Source organism: Leucopleurus acutus, assembly GCF_964270905.1.
Source record: "Leucopleurus acutus genome assembly, chromosome: 16".
Classification (NCBI taxonomy): domain Eukaryota; kingdom Metazoa; phylum Chordata; class Mammalia; order Artiodactyla; family Delphinidae; genus Leucopleurus; species Leucopleurus acutus.
The window spans coordinates 1,474,618-1,493,901 of NC_139158.1; the positions used below are offsets into that span (position 1 = coordinate 1,474,618).

The window sequence follows — 19,284 nt, forward strand, 5'->3', positions numbered from 1 at the left end:
TAGAGAAAGCCCGCGCGCAGCAACGAAGACCCAACGCAGCCAAAAATTTATTTATTTAAAAAAAAAAAACAACCCTTTCCCCTTCACTCCGTCTGAACCTGGGCAACCCAGCGAGGGAGCCCAACATGGTCCTCAGAGATCATCTTGCTCAAGTGCTGGGCTCCCGAGACAGAGGCCAGAAAGCGCAGGGAAAAGCCCCCGAGCCAAGGCCCTGTCCCCTACCATCGGCCCCAGGAGCTGGGAGTCCCAGTAGCAGCGGCCATCTCTGAACGAGCTAAAGGCAGAGACACCCTCTCGGGCTGTGACTCCCAGCCGGTCCCAGGAGCTGGGCTTCCTCTGACGTTCCCAGGGAAATCCAGACAGCAGGCTTTTCAGCCCAAGAGCAGCCTGAAAGCACCCCCACCGCACCTCACCACGGGCTGGACTCCAGGGGCCGTGGCCCGACCCCCCGGCAGCTTTGGGTGCGTGGCCAGCTCCCGGAGCGCAGCTGGCCACCGGCAGGATGGGCCGTGTGGGGCACCCTCCAGGTGGGCCTGGAGACGCAGGGCCAGACCAGCCTCTGCCAGGGCCCGTGGGGAGGGCTGACACGCAGCCGCACTGGATCCCCGGCACCCTTAGGGGCTGGGAAGTCAGGGGAGCGGGAAAGGCAGAAGTTGGCGGCAACTTCTAACAACTTTATGGGAGAGAGCTCCAAACTGGCACAGAGGCCACACTGCAGTGTAGCGGCCCTCCTGTGCCTCCCAGGGGCCAGTCACCGAGGCCCCGCCGTCTGGCCCCGCCCAGCACCCCACCCCCCAGCCCAACCTCATGTCCCAACCTGGCACAGAGGCCACACTGCAGTGCAGCGGCCCTCCTGTGCCTCCCAGGGGCCAGTCACCGAGGCCCCGCCGTCTGGCCCTGCCCAGCACCCCACCCCCCAGCCCAACCTCATGTCCCGACCTGCTTTGTGGCGGACGTTTTGCCTCACAACTTTACCTGAGCTCACCGACAGGATGCTGACAAGTGGGCACACGTGTAACCCGGGTCCCCACCTACCCCAGGAGGTCCCGCCAGTCCCTTCCCAACTAACCCCTCAACTAACTTCAGGCAACTGCCAGGCTGGGGCGCTCTGGTCTTCTGTGGGGCTCTTTCTGGCCTTCAGATTAGTTTTGCCTGTTCTAAAACAATTTTTAAAACTTCAGCAGCCTTCTTTCTTCCACTGAGTTCCCCGATGTGTGTGCATCTCAAATGAAGCCCTGTTGATGGAGGACGGTCTGAAAGCGAGTTCTGCCACTGATTAGGTCAGTCCATCGTCCTGGACCCTGAGAGCCCCTCTTGCCCGGACGTCCTTCCCCACAGCGCCCCAGCCTGCACTGCGTTCAGGACGAGCAGAGGCCCAGACACCCCATGCTGTCACAGCTGTCATGAGGCCAGGAGTCACCACAGCGGGGGACACACATGAGGGCGTTCCCTCCAGTCTCAGTGCCAATAACAGCAACACACCAAATCACGGGGTGGCTCCTACTCCACAGATGCCAGATCGTGAAGAACCTTCCAGGCACTGCCAGGAGGCTCCAGGCCAACTAAGCAGCCACCTGGGACAGGGTGACAGGACCAAGGCAGGCAGCCAGGGCTTCACCTGGGGCGCCTCCCACCCACACCTCCCGTCTGCACCCACCCTCCACGCACACGTGTGTGCACGCGGCCCGTGTGCACACAGGAACACCTCTGTGCTTTTATTAAACCAACGTGAGTTCTCTTTCGAGTTAGAATAAAACCACCACAGAGGAATGAAATGCTCCCCATGTGGTTCTCTCCACAACGGAAAGTGAGGAGGGGAATGATACTTCCCAAGTCTCTCCAGCATCTTCTGCTTCCTGAGTCAGGGTGGAAAAAGAACAGGAAGGAAGTCTGCCAGGAACATCTGCACCCCTTTCTCCCCCAAGCCCCACTTTCCCAGCCCCAGGGTGCACCGTGGTTTGCGCCAAAGCAGCAGCAGGAGGCCCGCAGTGGGCGTCCCGCTCTCTCCTCAGAGCCCCTCCCCCCCGCTCCTGCCAGCCAGCTGAGCTCTCCACCGTCTGACGGCCAAGACTGCCCCCCACCCGGGCCCCCCCGCTGCCTAAGCAACAGCCTGCTCTCAAGGCCCAAGGCCTAGACCACGGAGAGCTGGCCACCCCGCATCCCAGACACGCCGGTATCCCCGAGAACACAACACGTAAACACCTTCCATCTGGGCCACCAAAGCAGCGGAGGTCTGGGCCACGTGGTCTTCAACAGAGGAAATGCCCACTGGGGGTACGGCATGCCGGTCGTGGACTGGGGGCCACATCTCCTTGCCACACACTGGCGACAGTCCCCAAGAGAAACGTCCCTGCCACGTGCTCTCAGCGGCCGCCTGCCTGCCGGGCCCTAGAGCACGAACCTGGGCACAGTCGTGGGCGTAGGGCAACTGGGGCAGCAAGGGCCCAGCAACCCGCCCGGAGGAAACCATGCCACAGTCTGCAGACAGGTCGCGACGGCCCCACGAGCCGAGGAGGAGAGCCAGGTCTCCCCTCACGATCCCCCAAGCGTTGTGGGCTGCCCACCCTTCCGGCCCGGGGTGTTTCGCTTGTGACTGTCTCAGTAGCCAAAGAGTGAAGGAAGGACGCGTGCGTTTCTTCTTGGACGCCTCAGTCATGGTGCCTTGAAGAGTAAGTCCCCTCTATAGACACAGGCCCAGCGGCAATCCTAGAGGGCTGCCCCCTGCTCTCCCGTCCCTAGCCACAGCCCCACTTCCCTGTGACAGAAAGCTGAGGATGGGCGGTTAGCACGAGGACCGGCCTGGGCCATGAGAGGGGCCGACACAGCACATGTGGACACACTCAGGAATACAAAGCACTGAAAACCAGAGGTCCAGGTCCCCCAGCTGAGGGCACAGGACGACACACTGAAGGGGACAGAGAGCTCTCCAAGGCCACTGCTGACAAATCCCCCACAGCACCAAACCCTCACGAAGACACAACGGCAGAAGGAGCCACTGACTGGAGCCCTGCCTGGGCTGAGGGTCTCGAAGGAGAGCTACCCACTCGCGCCAGCCGCCGCCCACCATCCTGGGTGCACCCAAGGCCGGCCAGGGAAGGAAGAACGAGACATCAGGGCAGCGCCCCGTGGTCCCGCCTCCGCCACACGCAGACTGTGACACGGCGACACCAACCCGTGTGTGGCCGCCCCCACCTCCACCACCACCGGCTCGCCAGCACCACCCTTGCTGGCGCCACCTCGCCCTGCACCCGGGACACTCTCCTCCCGCTTCGCCTCCCTCCTCTCATCCTCAGGACCCCACTCCCACCTGCCAAGGGGTACTTCCCAGGAGACAGAGCTCATCCAAGGCAACAGCCAGAGCCTGTGCGGCGCCGAGGCCGGCACACAGTGGGTCAGGCACACAGTAGGCCTGGGAGCGCTTGCTGGACTGGCCCAGACACCATCCCACAACCACTGGGTGGGGCCTGACAGGAGCCCGGGCAGCGCGTCAGAGCTGCGGTGTGTGCAGCACAGCAGCCTCGGCATTCGGCTCCTGAGACGCTCAAATGAAAACAGAACTTCTGACGGCAGGGCGGCCTGGCCTCTGCGCCAGGACAAGAGCAGAGCATGAGGAAGAGAAGCTGGAGTAACGCCAGGCCGCCGCCCCAACAGCCTGTGCTGAGCTCCTCTCCTGTTCTCTGGTGCAACTCAGCAAAAAGGGCCCTGCTTCACGGGCACGAGAGCCCCCAGCTTGAGCCCCTCACCACTAACAACGGCCAGCCCACCCCCTGAGCCCATTCCTGGCCTCCAGCTGGTCTTGGAGAATCTGAACCATGTCCCCAGGTGGTCAGCCACCCGTGGGAAGGGGGCGCCAGGCCTTGGGAGGAGTGGGGTATGGGCACAGACTGATCCTGGACTCGGGGCACCTGCTCTGCCCTCAAGAGACCCGAGGCGGAGCTCGATGGGACGAGGAGCAGCTCTAGCTTCTGACAAAGTGACAGTGGCCGTGGGAAAGGATGACAGAGCTTGCGACCGTGTGCAGCTAACCCCCAGGTGCCCTGGATGACACTGTTCAGAGGCCTCTCCTCGCAGTCTCAAAGCTGACATTCAAGGGCTTCCCTGGTGGCACAGTGGTTGAGAGTCCGCCTGCCGATGCAGGGGACACGGGTTCGTGCCCTGGTCCGGGAAGATCCCACATGCCGCGGAGCGGCTGGGCCCGTGAGCCATGGCCGCTGAGCCTGCGCGTCCAAAGCCTGTGCTCCGCAATGGGAGAGGCCACAACAGTGAGAAGCCCGTGTACCGCAAAAAAAAAAAAAAAAAAAAAAAAAAAAAGCTGACATTCAAGGGTGTCAGGTGGGGAAGCCCAGGCGTAAATGCCCAATGAAATACCCCTCCACTGTTCCCTGCAGCCACCCAAGATGCTGGCCCTCCAAAGGCCATGGTGACTGCTGGAAATAGCAGGGCAGGCCCTCGGGGGACTGCTCCAGAGGAAGCCGTGCAGCCACCCAGCCCCTTCGTCCCTTCCTGTCCTCTCAGGACACCCCCCACTCTGCCTGGGGACTGGGGACCTGGGCCTCCACAAGGGAGGGGCCTGGTGCATAACGGGACCTCGGCAAGCACCTGCCAAGTCTGAACCGACTGGGACCCCGGAGCTACCTTCTCGTTCTCCCAAATGAGCCCCTGGGAATCCAGCAGAGCCTAATTTGTCTAAATCCTTTTATTGTCTGGCTTTAGGTTTTCTTTTTCCATGAATTTAAAAAGAGGCACAGAAGTAGAAGAGCCGTATCTACAAAACTGGGAGAAAAGCCCCCAAAAGAGCCAAGCGAGAAGCACAGAAGCACAGACCCGCCTGAGTCCCGGATCCGCTTCGCTGAGCGCCCGGCTGCTGCGCGGCCTGGGGAGAGCACATGCAGGGGATGCAGCCCGGGAAGAGTCGGGAAGGGTTTCTTCTGGAAAGCGTTTCTCTCTTACGTTCCCTACAATGGTGCAAAGCCCACAGCCCGTGGCCTGCTCTGCGCACGCAGAGTCGGGGGACGGGGCTGTGCCCACTGGGTCTCCGTCAGAGCTTCCCAACCTGCCCAAGCCCAACCAGAACAAAGCAGTTTCTTCTCCCACTGGGGCCAGGCGAGCCTGTCAGAGACGCCGGTCCGTCCACACCTTGCTGCATAAAGCCAGCAGGCAGAGACCAGTCCACACTGCTGCCGACTCTGAAACCTCACCAGGGAGCGGGAGACGGGCAGGGGCTGCTCCCCCGAGCCCCGGACTGGACTGTCGCTGAAAGAATGACCGTTGTCAGGAAGCTCTCTGCTACACTTGTCTTCTGGTTCCCACCGGGACACGCTGTGAATAACGCTGGGGCTCTGTCACAGCAGCCAAGCGAGCCAAAGGATGCCCTACCCAAGTCACATCAAACCACAAACGCACCAAACAAAGCCGTCACGATGCCATCACTCACTCACCAAACGTTTATGAAACGCCCACTGGACTTAGGCACGGAGGCTCTAAAGACAGGCCCCGCTCCTAGTTCACGAGACTGAAGCCTGAGGCTGACCAGTGCAGAAAACACAACCTCCAAGGCAAAAAGAAGCTGGGGACTCAGCCGCCCACAATGAGTAAACGCACGGGAACAACTTGTAGGCCTCCACGGGGATGTAAGGGGCTGAGGTGGGTTCAGAAGTCCCCAGCCTCTGCCTGCGCCCTGTGGGGGAGGAAGCTCATAGCTCTGGGGCTGTTCTCAGGGAGGCTGGCTGGGAGCTGACACCTCACAGAGGCACAGGCCTGAGGGAGAAATCAAATGTTTCAAGGCCCCCTGCAGACTCCAGGCTCCCTGAGAACAGCCCGTGGGGAATGCACGAGGTGCTGAATGAGCCAACAATAAGAAGGTTCACAGCCGAGACCAAGGCATCAGCAGGAGGGACCAGAACGGGCCCCGCTCACGAGCCCCCGGAAGGCCAAAGCCTTCTCCTTCCCCCTCCTCTCGTGCCTGCAAAGAAAACACACCAAGACCAATGAAAACGACCCAGAAGCGCGACAGCCCAGCTACCTTCCCAAGCAGCCACAGCGCGGCCCGTATTGATCAACCCAACACCTAGGTAATGAGAAATTGCCAACAGTCACCAGGGTAACAAGTGTGTCCAGGGTGGTCAATACGATCCGTTCTCAGGAGGAAGTTAGGCACTCCCCCTCGCCGGCCTCCTAATTGGCCTCAGAAATCAGGGGAAACTAGTCCCCAGGACTCGTCATCTGGCCCGCCTACAAATGTTTTGGGGAAACGTCCAGCATCAGCACTTGTCAGTTCCCAGCTTTCACTCCAGATGATGGGTCAGCAGTTTGCGGGGGGGGCCGCAGCTGCCAGGCCTCAGAGCCAGCAAAACCCGCCTGCCTTTCCGTCTCCCCGGTACCAGCGTCCTCTGCAACCCCGCAGGCTCCGTCACACCTGCACTCAAACTGGCAGGTACTGTGCCCTCCCAGCCTGACTGAAACCAGGCCAGCTGCAGGCACAAAGGGATGGGGAAGGAGCCAAGCCACAGTGGCACCCTTGCCACGAGCAAACTGTTTCCTCTATGAAATTAGAGGCCTGGCGACAGAGGGACTCAACAGGCATCCCATGCCTACTGAATAAGGATCCCGCCAAGAGGGGTTGCTAAGAACTCTTTCTCAAAGCCCAGCCACTGCTCATTTCCTGCCCCCTCACTCTACTGGGACCTGACTTGGAATCTCTGCTAGAACCTCTGAAAGCATGCTGCCTGGAGCGACTGATGACGCTCTCACACTGTGACAGAAAGGTCAAGTACACGTTTTTGGAGGGCAATTTGGTCAAACACATATATCTTTTAGGTAAAAAAAATTCAACTTCTAAGAATTTATCCAACCAAAACAGTGCTGCTTATTGGTGGGGAAAAAAAAAAAAAAACCTGGAAATATCCATCAACAGGGGAGTGAAGTAAATCAGACCCATCCACACCACGGGACACCATATAGATTCTGAAAACAATGCAGTAGGCCCGTCTGGGTTGGTGCAGAAACACTGTCAGAAATTAGGTGGAAGAAAGCAAGGCTGCAGGGTACTAGTACAGAATGAGCACTTCTTAGGGGGTGGCTACATAAAGAGCTAGTATGACAAGGAAAAAATTCTTTTTAATTTTTTAAATTTTGTATCTATATGAGACAACAGACGTTCACTAAACTTACCATGGTAATCATTTCATGATAATGTATAAGTCCAATCATTACGCTGCAGACCTTAAACTTATACAGTGTTATTGGTTGATTACATCACAATTAAACTGGAAGAAAAACAGAGCTTGGGGCTTCTTCCCTGGTGGCGCAGTGGTTGAGAGTCCGCCTGCCGATGCAGGGGACACGGGTTCGTGCCCCGGTCCGGGAAGATCCCACATGCCGCGGAGCGGCTGGGCCCGTGAGCCATGGCCGCTGAGCCTGCGCGTCCGGAGCCTGTGCTCCGCAACGGGAGAGGCCCCAACAGTGAGAGGCCCGCGTACCGCACACACACACAAAAAAAAGAGCTTGTATGTACATACATTTCTAGAAAGATGCCCAGGAATTGATCAGGCATTGCCTAGAGAGACGGACTGGGGGTAAGAGCGGTAGCACCCTGCTGCCCAGCCCTGGGGGCAGCCCTCAATCCTGCTCTGAGAATGGCACCCCCGGGCATAACTAGAGCACCACGTGATGGCGCCGGACAGCAGTGACACAGGGCAAGCCCGGAGGAGGCGAGATGGGGAGGACTGAAGACCACCTTCACTTTTCACCTTCCTCCTCTGCAGAGCTTGGGTTTACCATGAAACCACCTGCCCTTCTGCAGCCCACACCTGGCCTCCCCTGGTGACACTCCCACAGCACTTGCCCCAGGAACACTGAAAAAGCCTGGGCTGGTCCCAGCTGCCCATGGGCCTTTGACAAGCTCAAGAAATGGGTTCCTTCCCAAAATGAAGGCTTTAAAAAGCATCCCCATCCACTCCTGACTTCAGTCCAGGCCACCTCCTAGGCCTTCTCCTTCCCCTCACAGCTGTCAGGAGTGCCGATTACTCATCATCCTCGGACCAGCTTGACTGAAGCGTGACATACATACAACTGTGTAGCTGCTGCCGTGACAGTCACAGGTGAGGGTCCCCCAGGTCCCCAATCATATCCCAACCCAAGACTTAAGGAGCCACTCACCCTCCTTCTGTCATAGGTCAGTTCTGCCTTTTTTAAAATTTCAAGTAAATGGCATCATGCAGTGTGAACTGAATGAGTTGCCTTCCTTTGCTCAGTGAGAGATTCACGTTTCTGCACACAGCACCTGTCTCCTATTTCTTGCTCAGTGATGTTCCGTTCACGTGATGGACACCTGACTTGGTTCCCGGTTTGGGCTACTATGAATAAAGCTGCTGTGAACGCTCACACACGAGTCTCTGGGAGGCCACACGTCTTCGTTTCTCTTGGGTCAGTAACCAGGAGTGGAACTGCCGGGTGGTATCACCCACATACAGCAAGCTGCCCCGTGGTGGCCCAAGCAGCTGTGCTGTGTCCCGCGGTACCACCAGCGCGTGAGACCTCCAGCTGCTCCACATCTTCACCACGCGAGAGCAGTATTTCACTGTGACCTTACTCTGCACTCCTCGTTCTGTTTTTAATTAATTATTTGGCTGCGCCAGGTCTTAGCTGCAGCATGCGGGATCTTTAGCTGCTGCATGCAGGATCCCTGACCTGGGCCTCTTTTTTTTTTTTTTTTGCGGCACACGGGCCTCTCACTGTCGTGGCCTCTCCCGTTGTGGAGCACAAGCTCCGGACGCGCAGGCTCAGCGGCCATGGCTCAAGGGCCCAGCCGCTCCGCGGCAAATGGGATCCTCCCGGACAGGGCACGAACCCGCGTCCCCTGCATCAGCAGGCGGACTCTCAGCCACTGCGCCACCAGGGAAGCCCCCCTATACTCCTCTTGTGACTAATGACACCGAGCATTTTTCATGTCCTTTTTCATCACTCTTATCTTCTCAAAGTTATCTGTTCAAAGTCTTTCACCCATTTTTTAAATTTGGTCATCTTATCAATTTGGAGGAATATTTTCTGTACTGTGGATAAAAGTCCTCAGTCAGACACACATGTTGCAAATATTTTCTCCTAGTCTATGTTTTGCCTTATTTTTTTCTTAACTGTGTCTTTTGAAAGCAAAAGTTTCTAATTTTGAAGTCTAACTTACCAATTTTTTTCACCTCTGGTTCATGCTTTTTGTGTCCTAAGAACTCTTTGCCAAACCCAAGCAAAGCTTCCAGAAGTTTGTTTTTACATTTAAGTCCATGTCCCACTGAACTGATTTTGTGGACAGTATGAGGTCTCTATTTGTACAGATTCCCTGCTGTTTCAGCACCATTTGTTGAAAGACTCTCTCCCATTGAATTATCTTGTCACCTTTGACAAAAATCAATTGACTCTACATTCTTAGATTATTCCTGAACTTTCTATTCTGCCCTATTGATTTACATGCCTATCCTTACACCATGACCACGCTGTCTTGATTAATGCCGTTCACAGTGTGCCTGCAACCAGCTGCTGGAAGCCCTCTAACTCATTCTTCTTCCAAACTCTGACAGCTGTCTTAGGTCCCTTCCATTTCTATAGAGATTTTAGAATCAGTTTGTCAATTTCTCCCCAAAAATCCTCCTGGGACTCTGATAGGGATTGTGTTGAATCTATGAATTGTCTTAGCAACACTGAGTACTCCAATCCATGAACACGGTATCTCTCTCCAGTTACTTGCATTGTTACCAGGTTATCCTTAATTTCTCTCAGCAACATCTTAGTGTTTCCAGTGTATGGGTCCCATACACATATTTTGTTAAATTTATTCCCAGGTACTTCGCAGATACATCACAGGGTGTCCCTCTTCAGTACCTTCAAATCATCCCGACACACCCCGCTACCGAGGAATGAGGCTCAGCGAGTCACAGCCCTCCGCACCACTGCCCACTCCCTCAGTCCAACCCTCAAGACCCTGGGACAAGAATGTCCAGACACCAGACGCAGTCACCCTCCTCCCCACACCAGCACCTGCAAGTGCACAGGCCCCACCTCACCCATGCAGGGCATTCCCTCGCACCCTCAAAGTCCTGATGTCAACCTGCCCCTGACTCACATGACCCATGTGCTGCAGACAGGGGATCAGATGACGTCAAGGGTGGACAAGCTCGTCTGGCAGATAAGGACACTCGGCCCAGCAGGCTTCCCTATAGGTTTGCACTGGCTGACCCACCAGCCAAGTCACCCCCCACCGCCCTGTTATCCCTAGGTCCTCACGATTTAAGAAATCCCAAACTAGGAAGAGGGTGACCACCGTGGTGCCACGTGGACCCTTCTCTGTCCCTAACCTCTGCAAGACCGCAGAGCCCTCTACAAGCCCCAAGGTAGCAGGGAGCCACGGTCACCAAGGGGGGGCGGTGCCACCTGGTGGCGGCAGCTCTCAGAAAACCACAGAGACGCTGGACGGCGGCCAGAGCCTGGGGTCCTGACAGGCCCCAAATGAGCAAAATTACGGCAACGCCCTGACCGAAACACCCAACAAGGCTTCCCTGGTGGTGCAGTGGTTAAGAACCCGCCTGCCAATGCAGGGGACCCAGGTTCAAGCCCTGGTCCGGGAAGATCCCACATGCCATGGAGCCCGCGAGCCACAACTACTGAGCCCGTGCGCCTAGAGCCCGTGCTCCGCAACAAAAGAAGCCACCGCAATGTGAAGCCCGCGCACCGCCACAAAGAGTAGCCCCCGCTCGGCGCAACTAGAGAAAGCCCACACACAGCAAAGAAGACCCAACATAGCCTAAACAAATAGATAAAAATAAATTAAAATATATATACATTAAAAAAGACACAACAGACGCATGCCTGCCAGGCCAGGCCAAAACACCCTCCCAGCCCCTCGAACCTCTAATGCCAGGGCAACTGCTGGACTCCAACTTCTGCTGTCCGCTGGAGCTGGCTGATCACACTTTGGGGAAGGGGGTCCCTGGACTAGCACGCAAAATCTCACGTCCACGCGCACCCACTCGCAAACCTGTGTTTTTGTGGGGAGAAAGTATGACTTTCATCAGATTTTCAGAGATTCGTGACCCCATGGTGAGAAACTAATGTTCCAGAAGACTCTTCCATTTACAGATGTGGAAACGGGTGTAAAAGAGACCCCACAACACACAGGGGCTAAGCTGGGGTCAGACACATGTGCAGCCACAGTTTAACAGGGTCTGAGATGGCCCCAGTCACTACCGCTGCACTGAACACTGCGAGAGTGACAAAGGGTGTCCCTCAGCTCCTGGCGGAGCCCACCTCCGCCCACCAGGCAGGGACCCCCAGACAACGTCACCTTGGAACAGTGCACATCTCTCCCTCCCACGCCCACCCCTTTGCAGGGACCCCACACTGCAGCAACGGGCCCCCAGCCTCTCCCTGTGTCCGAGAACCCCTATGCCCATTTCCCACCCCCATACTCAATTTCAAGAGACGTGGGCTCCACCAATTTACCCTCCCTGCTCAGAAACCGCTAATGACGGCCCAAAACCCGGCAACAGAGAGCCAAACCCCTCATGCTACTTGTGGTCACACCAAGACTCAAGTCCAGCGCTGGAGAGGCGGACTCAATGGGCCTGACCTCAGCCCAGGCGTCTGCACGTGCACCAAACTCCCCAGGTGATCCAGCTGATGGGCCACACTTACACCGCAAGCCTGTGACCCTCCAACCGGCACTCGACACACGTACCCGCGTAAGCAGGGCAGGAGTTGCCGGAGGTGAGGGCCCGCCCCAAACGCCCTAGTAGGGACAGAAAAGGGCGGAAGAGCTAAGGTTTCCGAGGGCCCCCCAGAAGCGGCCCAGGCACAACCGCCACAAAGCACATGAAAAGAAGGCTTCTCTTTACAGGGGCTCCCACCAGGAACCCCAGGAGACGAGGACAGCCAGCCACACCTCACTGCTCTGCAGTGTGCACGGCACCCGGCGCACAGGCGCATCTAACCTCCACCAACACAGCAAGGCAAGCCCTGCGGCCCTGCCCAAGGGCAAGAGACTGGCCTGGAGCAGTGCACAGACTCGAAGAGGGGCGCCCTGACGGGCGGGAGAGCGGGACAGGACTCCAGCCTTCGCGAACCGCCTGTTTTCCCTACAGGGAAACGCGTGCCCCCCTTTCCTGCTGACCCCGAGCTGCCAGCAGGCGTGGGCAGCCCCCACCTCCGCCAGCGCTCCGAACCACCCCTTCCTTCCTCCCGCCTCCAGGGCCTGGTCAGTAAGGGCAGGCGGGGTAAACACACAACACGCGTAAGCACGGGACCAGCCCAGAAGCCTGCGGGCATAGGCCCCAACCATGTGCCAGCCACCGGGAGGTGGGCGGCAGTGGTCAGGTTTGGAAGCGGGACCAAAAGGTCTCAAGGAGCAGCTGCACCTTCCATCGTGTCCAGCACACTGACCCTTACGCCATTCTGGCCAGAGACGGCAGCCGGCTGCACGCCGGCCCTGCTGCCCTGACTGAGGCGTTCAAACACTCCAGCAGCCGGTGCCACCCGGCGCGAGAGGGCCTCCGATCTCCCGCACAAGAGAAAAGTCATGGAACATTCTCTTCTGACGTGAGCCTCCCTGGGAGTGGGAGGGAAGCTTCCCCACGAGTTCATCAGCCCAGAGAAAAGGAAGAAACACAAAACATCTAGGCCTCGCTGGGGCCAGCCCTACATGACCCTGGGTTCCGCAGGTGGAGTTCAGGAGGGAACAGCCTACTCTGTCCTCTGAGACTTAGCGATAGCGAGGCAGAAGGAAAACGAAGGGGCATCCTCAAGTGACAGACAGCTGGAGTCCATGGTGCGACGGAGCTGGTGCAGGTCCCAGATGAGCAGTCAGAGGCTGTGATTACAGGACGGCCCTTTGAGGAGGGCTCTCTATCTAGGCCCAGCTTCCGAGAGCAGCAGGACAGACCCCCGAGAAGACACAGGCTTCAAGTCACACAGCAGACAAACAGTCTCTACACGCCACAGGCCCCAGGCGCCAGGACTAATCCTGAAGGACCCATCTCCCACCCCCACCCCCAGACCGGAGCAGTGGGCAGTCGGTCTGCAGGCGGACCGGGCAGGGAAGGGACCTGGGGGCTAAGGGCCAGCGGTGGAGCGACACTGGAGAAAGGGACAGCGGCCCCAGAAGGACAGGCAGCAGGACAGATGGAATCGGGAGCAGGGAGCGGTGGGAAGATGCCCGTCTGAGAACCAGGCCCGCTCGGCCATCCAGCAGCCCCGCCTGCCATTCACCTGCTGGCGTTAGCTCAACAGACAAGCTGAGGCTGCTGCCAGGGCCTGATGGGAAACAATCCTCCATCACCCTGTGTTCCTTTTTTGCCCCTGAAGACTCAGTTTATCTCTACTCGTTACAACCACCTAAAAGAAATGACTCCCCTCAAAAGCAACTACTTCCTCAGTATAAACAAAAAAGAGCCCTTCAAGAAAACCCAACAATGCAGGGCCCACGCCTGCCAGCGCTCTGTCGAGAATGTCCCGTCCTCGGCGGGGAGAGTCCCCACTTCCATCTCCTTAAACCTAAGCAGCCGCAGGCAGGGCCTCTGCTGGAGGGAACCGGGCTGGCAGGGCCCGTTCTGCCAAAGGTGCCATCTGTGCGGAGAAAAGGTGGGGACCCTGTGCCCCGGCGCCGTCCGCCTACCTGATGCTCAAGCCCGTGGTCTGGTCCAGCCTCTCCCAGCTCTGCAGTTTCGTCAGCAGCCTCTGAAAAGACACGGAAGTAGAGCCCTTAGAGCGCTGTGCCCGTCATCTCCGTGCAAGTGCCGGGCCCTGCCACCTCCTCCACACACGCACCTCGACCCCCAGCACGGCAGCACCACACAAAACCAACCGACGACATCACCTCCCTGATCCTCCGGAACGGCTCGCCCTGATCGCTGAGCTAAAACGCAGAAACGCGCCCATCCGCTCCAAAGCAGACAGGTTGCTTCCCAACCGCTGAAGCTACACTGCGTGCTTAACATCTCATTCATTCCTGGCTCCGTAACTTCAAGCTTCCCAGCAGGCCAGAAGGACTGCGGGCTGGGGGAAGGGGTCGGGAGCAGACAGCCTCCTGGACGGTCCTGCGATAACCACCAGGGGGGCAGACGCTGCCCACGGCCTTGTCGCCCATCCTCCGGGTGCTCCTCAGGATGCCAAGCCCCAGGGCAGACAGACTTGGGCCGAGAGCCAAACCCCACCCCCCAACACACACGCACGCACGCGCGTTGGGCTGGGCCCCTGTGGCCGCTGGGAAGAACAGGGGGCAGCAGCGGTGCCCCCACCCGGCCCGCATGCCGGGCCTCCCGCCCTTGTATTCTCACAGCCGCTCCACTGACCCACATCCCACATTGGAGTCTTGCTACCTTCCTAGACCGCGTGCCTTTGTCTGGCCTCCCACTCCTTCCGGGGGCCAAGCCCAGCGCTGTTCAGTGCGCTCATTCAGCCACTCAAGTACTTCCTGACCCCTATCGTGTGCTGGGCACAAGACTGGTTGATAAATCTATTACTACAGCTGACGCTGAGTCAGCGTTTACCACTGTTTAAGCACGTTACACTACTCATTTAATCCTCACAACCCTGTAGGGAGACACGCGTTCCTCGTTACACAGGTGGACAGAGAGGTTAAATAATCTGCCGGGGTCACACCGCCAGCGGGCACGCGACAGCAGGGCTGGAACCCAGGCAGTGTGATTCTACATGCAGAATCTTAACCAATTTCAAAACAAACTACGTCCAGAGAAAAGCTGCTGGACTCCGGAACTGCCTTTTCAGGCCAAGTGCCCACATAAGCCGACGCCTGAGGGATTTGTGCTCCAGACCCACGATGCCTCAGCTGGCAGTGAACCCACTGGGGGGCGCAGCTGACGAGCACTCTGACCAGACTGCAAGCTACGGGAAGTGGTGACATGGTTTACGCCGGGCAAACCAGAAAGGAAGGTGACTGAAGGTGACCACAGGGAAGCAGTGTGGAAGGACAGAAGGACCCCGGGCCTGGAGCCGGGAGGCCTTCGTGCTGGTCTGCTCAGCAAGCGAACAAGGATGCTTTCGGCACTGACGCCCACGGCCATCTCTACAACAACCCACAAAATGTCCCCATGAGTCCCAGCAGTAGCCACAGGGAAAGGAAACTCAGCATAGGTGTCTGTTCACATCCATGGGTGGGAACAACGTGTTCCAGGTACCACAGCCATCTCCGCTCTCTGACTCAGCATCAGAGCTCCTGAAACAAACTACCACGAGCTCGGTGGCTGAGAACAATACACATTTACTGTCTCACAGCTCCGTAGGTCAGAGCCCAGCAAGGGCCTCACTGTGCCAGGTCAAGGGGTCGCAGGGCCACACTCCTCCTGGATGCCCTGGGGAAGAACCTGTTTCCTCGTCCGTTCCAGCCTCTAGAGGTGCCCACGTTCCCTGGCTCACAGCGCCTTCCTCCATTCATCGCCACCCAGAGCAGCAGCAAGTCCTCCTCCCCTCACATGGCTCTGACCTCCAACCCCCTCCAGCCCCTGTCAGGACCTGTGAGCACAGCGGCCCAGCTGGGGCCCACCAGGAGCCCCAAGGGAGCCTCCCTACCACAGCTAGGGGTCAGCACCCTTCGATCCCCTTTGCCCACAGTTCTGGGGAGCAGGATGGGGCTGTCTTTAGGGGTCACTATTCTGCCTACCATACTAGCCCAGCGGCTGCCACATTTTAGCTGAACAGCTGGAATGTAGGACTAAAACACCTAGGGTCTCCCCTAGCCAGCCACAGGACACCCACGGGGACCAGCTCACCTCCTTCTCCAGCTCCAGGTCGACCAGGGTTTCCTGCATCTTCTCCTGCCGCCCCAGCCTCCGCTGCAGCCCCTCCAGCTCCTCCCGGAGCAGCCCGTTGGTGTCCCGCATCTCCCTGGCAGGGCCAGAAGCACAGTCACTCAAACAGCCGCACCGCCAGGGACGGTGCAGGAGCCCCTGGAGCAGGGGCTGCACCCAAGGAGGCTGCAAACATTTTGCACACGCACGCACACACCGCCACCAACCCCCACCCAGGCCCCTCACCGCAGGCAGGCGTTCTCCTCCCGCAGCTGCCGCAGCTCCCTCTCCACCGTGGGCAGCCGCGCCAGCTCAGACCTCATATTCTTCACGATTGCAGCATCCTGCTCCTGCAGGGTCAGCTTCTGCTCCAAATCCTGATCGAGGCCGGAGACAGAAGGGAGACAGTCATGGGCGCCTAACTGTCCCAGATCCATGGCAACTTCCACGGCCCTGGCCCCCGCCTCTGGGCAGCCTGCGCCGGCTGTGCCTCTGCGCGGTGTCCTCAGGGGACACTCTCAGGGTAGCCCCACGCGCCACGTGCCATGCCGCCTGCAGGGCAGGAGCCCATCACACATCCAGCACAAGGACGCGCGGCGAATGCTCCATGAATCGACACCCACCCTCAAACGCTGGCTCTGCTTGCCACTCCCGTGGCACAGGGTCCTGACTGAGTCCTTGTACGGTGAGGACAGCCTGTCCATTACGACATGTAGTCCCCGGGAACACACGGAGACACCGGGGAGACTCAGTGACGAGTCACAGAACAACAAACACTAAGGGGCCCAGCTCTGGGCCAGGTACTGGGTCAAGCAGCGGGGACACCATCACACAGAGGACAGATGAGGTCTCTGCAGGGAAGAGCGTACAAAAGACAGACATCAGGCCGTGCAGGCAAGTCAATACTGAGAAGCGGGCCAAGGACTCAGATGGGCGGACGAGGCAGGGGAGATGTAACGGGTCGTGTGAAGCAGTGAGGGCCGGGGAGGAGAGACGGACGAGCCGCAGAGGACAGCACGTGAAGACCAGAGGCGAAAGCGAGCCGGGAGGTGTGGAAGCTGACAAGATGGAGCTGGGGGTACACGGAGCCAGAGCACGGGAGCGGGGCCCGGTGCGCGACGTGGCTCTACGGGCAGCGGCAGCCATCACGGCTCCCCGGCCGCGTCCTCCCACAGAGCGGCAGCACGGCCTGAACTAGAGTCACGCCGACCTGGCTGAGACCCAGCTGAGTCCTGCACTAGCTGTGCGACATCAGGCAGGCTGTTGTTCACCCTCTCCAGTCCTGTTCTATCATCTGCACAGCATCCCGTGGTACCTGAAGTTAGCAAACGTTTACTTTTTACTCTATGTGTTTGATTCTGATCTTCATCCAAAAGCATACGAGCTTCCTGGGAGCATAAATACGCACCCCGGCATCCAGCACAGTGCCCGGCACGTAAGGAGACAACCGACATGTGAACAGCTACAGTGGACACAGGCAGCTAACTGCCACTAGATGCCACTGAGTACGCCCCCAGCTCTGAAACAGCCACGGGTCATGGGGGGCCGGGCCCAGCGCTGTGACATCTCCCAGGCACAGGCCAGGGACTCAAACGGAGCAACTCACCTTAATCCTCTGCTCTTGGTCCACCCGTGCTTCTTGGCTGGCCTGGAGCTCCTGAACCTTCTGGTTAGCTTCCTGCCATTTCCTATTAAGGAAACAGTACACCATGTGCAGAAACAGGCATGTGGTAAAGCCAGCACTTGCCCGCACTCTAAAAGCTCTCCAGCACAGACACACTCACTCACACACGCGTGCAAGCACACTCCTGCACGCTCCCTGCAAGGACGCCTCAGGGTCCAGGGCCCAGCCCCTGCTGATGGCTCTGTGGCCTGAGTCGCAGGGCACGTCCTGGACGTAAGTCCAGACCACCTGCGAGTCCTCTCGCCTCCCCACACCTCTCACAATAGGAGCTTCTGCTGGCCCTGGAACAGCCAAAGCCAAGGACCGGCTCAGGACCGACCCACCCCCCCCAGCCCTGCCCCATTCCACCGAGTGGTCAGAGCTCCCCTAAGGCAACACCTGCTAAGGTAGAGGCCACGAGCTTGGGAGAGCGCTGTCTCTACCTGCATCTCCTGGCGAGCTCCTCCATCCTGCCGTGCCCTTGCTCAGAGGGCTCCCTCCCCAGGAACGTCCTTTCCCACCCCCGTCCCCCCTGCCCCAGGGCATGTCCTACGCAGCCTTCAAAATCCCGCTCAAACCCAACATCTTCTCTGAAAGCTCCCTCCAGGAAGGCATCCCACCCCCAGAGGAGGAAAGAAATGACTGTTCCCGCTTCTTATTCTTGGAACATTTGAAACACTGCTCTGTTCTGGCACTAAAAGGTCCTGGCTTCAAAGGCCTCAGTGTGTCCCAACAGCTGTGGATGGGAGGCCAGCACACGAAGGGCACTCGTGGAACCTCAGAGCTTCAGTGCACACGACGTTCGTGAACGCTGGGCGCTCACGCCACAGAGGGCATACGCAGGAGAGCAAGCCTGGGTCTGGCACATGGTTAACGAGTGGACGCCCAGCTCGGCACGCAGCCCAGCAGGCTTCGGGCCAACTGTACCCAGGGGGACAGCTGGCCAGGCTTACCTGGCAAAGGGGCGGGGACCCCTGCCCTGAAGGGGGCGGACCTGCCCGCCTCCACGCTCACCTGTGCTGCAGCTCCAGCTGCTCCTTCAGCTCCTGCCTCTCAGACTCCAGGCGTTTCACCTGCATCTCCTGGTTCATCACGCTCCACTGCAGGTCCGAGAGCCTCCCCTTCAGCACACTGACGGTCTGAAAGCGAGACAGACAAGAGCCGGTCCCCTCCCGTCCCGCTCTGGAGGGCGAGGACAGAGCCATCTCCTCCTTTGGAACACGTGACCACCCCTCAACCCCACCCGAGCCCCGCCTCGGTGACCCGCGGCCTCGGGAGTGAGAACGCTGCCGGCCAAGGCGGGCCCGGGCCTCACGCCTGGCGGCCTCCACACCCACACCCCACGTCACCCCTTCCCAGCCGGCGTGTGCACAGCCCCCCAGTCCATGGCGGCCCACACCCACTCTGTCCTCAGCCCAGAATCCCTTCTCTAACCACCCCACCCCCCCACCGTGCCCCCCGCCCAGCTGTGCAGGAGACGCTACACGGGGACAAGCCGGGCACCCGCCAAGCAGTCAGAAGTGGGCGCCGAGGCTCCTCAGCATGACGCCACGAGAGCCACACACAGCGAACGGGAGCTGCACGAGTGCCGTGGAGGCCAGAAGGGGTCATGGGGGAAGGCACAGGGAGGCCTCCAGGACAGCGAGTCCGCTAGACGGACACTGGGGCGGAACCGCAGTCCTCAGCTCGGACCACACCCTCCCCAGACAACCTTCTGGTGAGGGGACCCCACTTGTGGCTTTCCTGGGGCAAGAGAGCACGCCTCCAACAGGAAAAGCCAGCCCACTCAAGGGCGTCACTCTAAGTTAACAAGTGGAAACATCGCCCCATCAGCCT

General features: G+C 58.8%; 1 protein-coding gene across 1 annotated transcript in view; it reads right to left on the reverse strand.

The window, feature by feature from the left end:
* MAD1L1 (mitotic arrest deficient 1 like 1) overlaps positions 1–19,284 on the reverse strand; it is a 318,780-nt gene that overhangs the window by 289,455 nt on the left and 10,041 nt on the right. The window contains exons 5-9 of the mRNA XM_082856688.1: positions 18,463–18,587; positions 17,392–17,473; positions 16,032–16,162; positions 15,768–15,882; positions 13,655–13,716 (exon numbers count right to left, since the gene is read on the reverse strand). Coding sequence (XP_082712814.1) covers positions 13,655–13,716; positions 15,768–15,882; positions 16,032–16,162; positions 17,392–17,473; positions 18,463–18,587 — 515 coding nt within the window. The remainder of the gene's footprint in view (positions 1–13,654; positions 13,717–15,767; positions 15,883–16,031; positions 16,163–17,391; positions 17,474–18,462; positions 18,588–19,284) is intronic.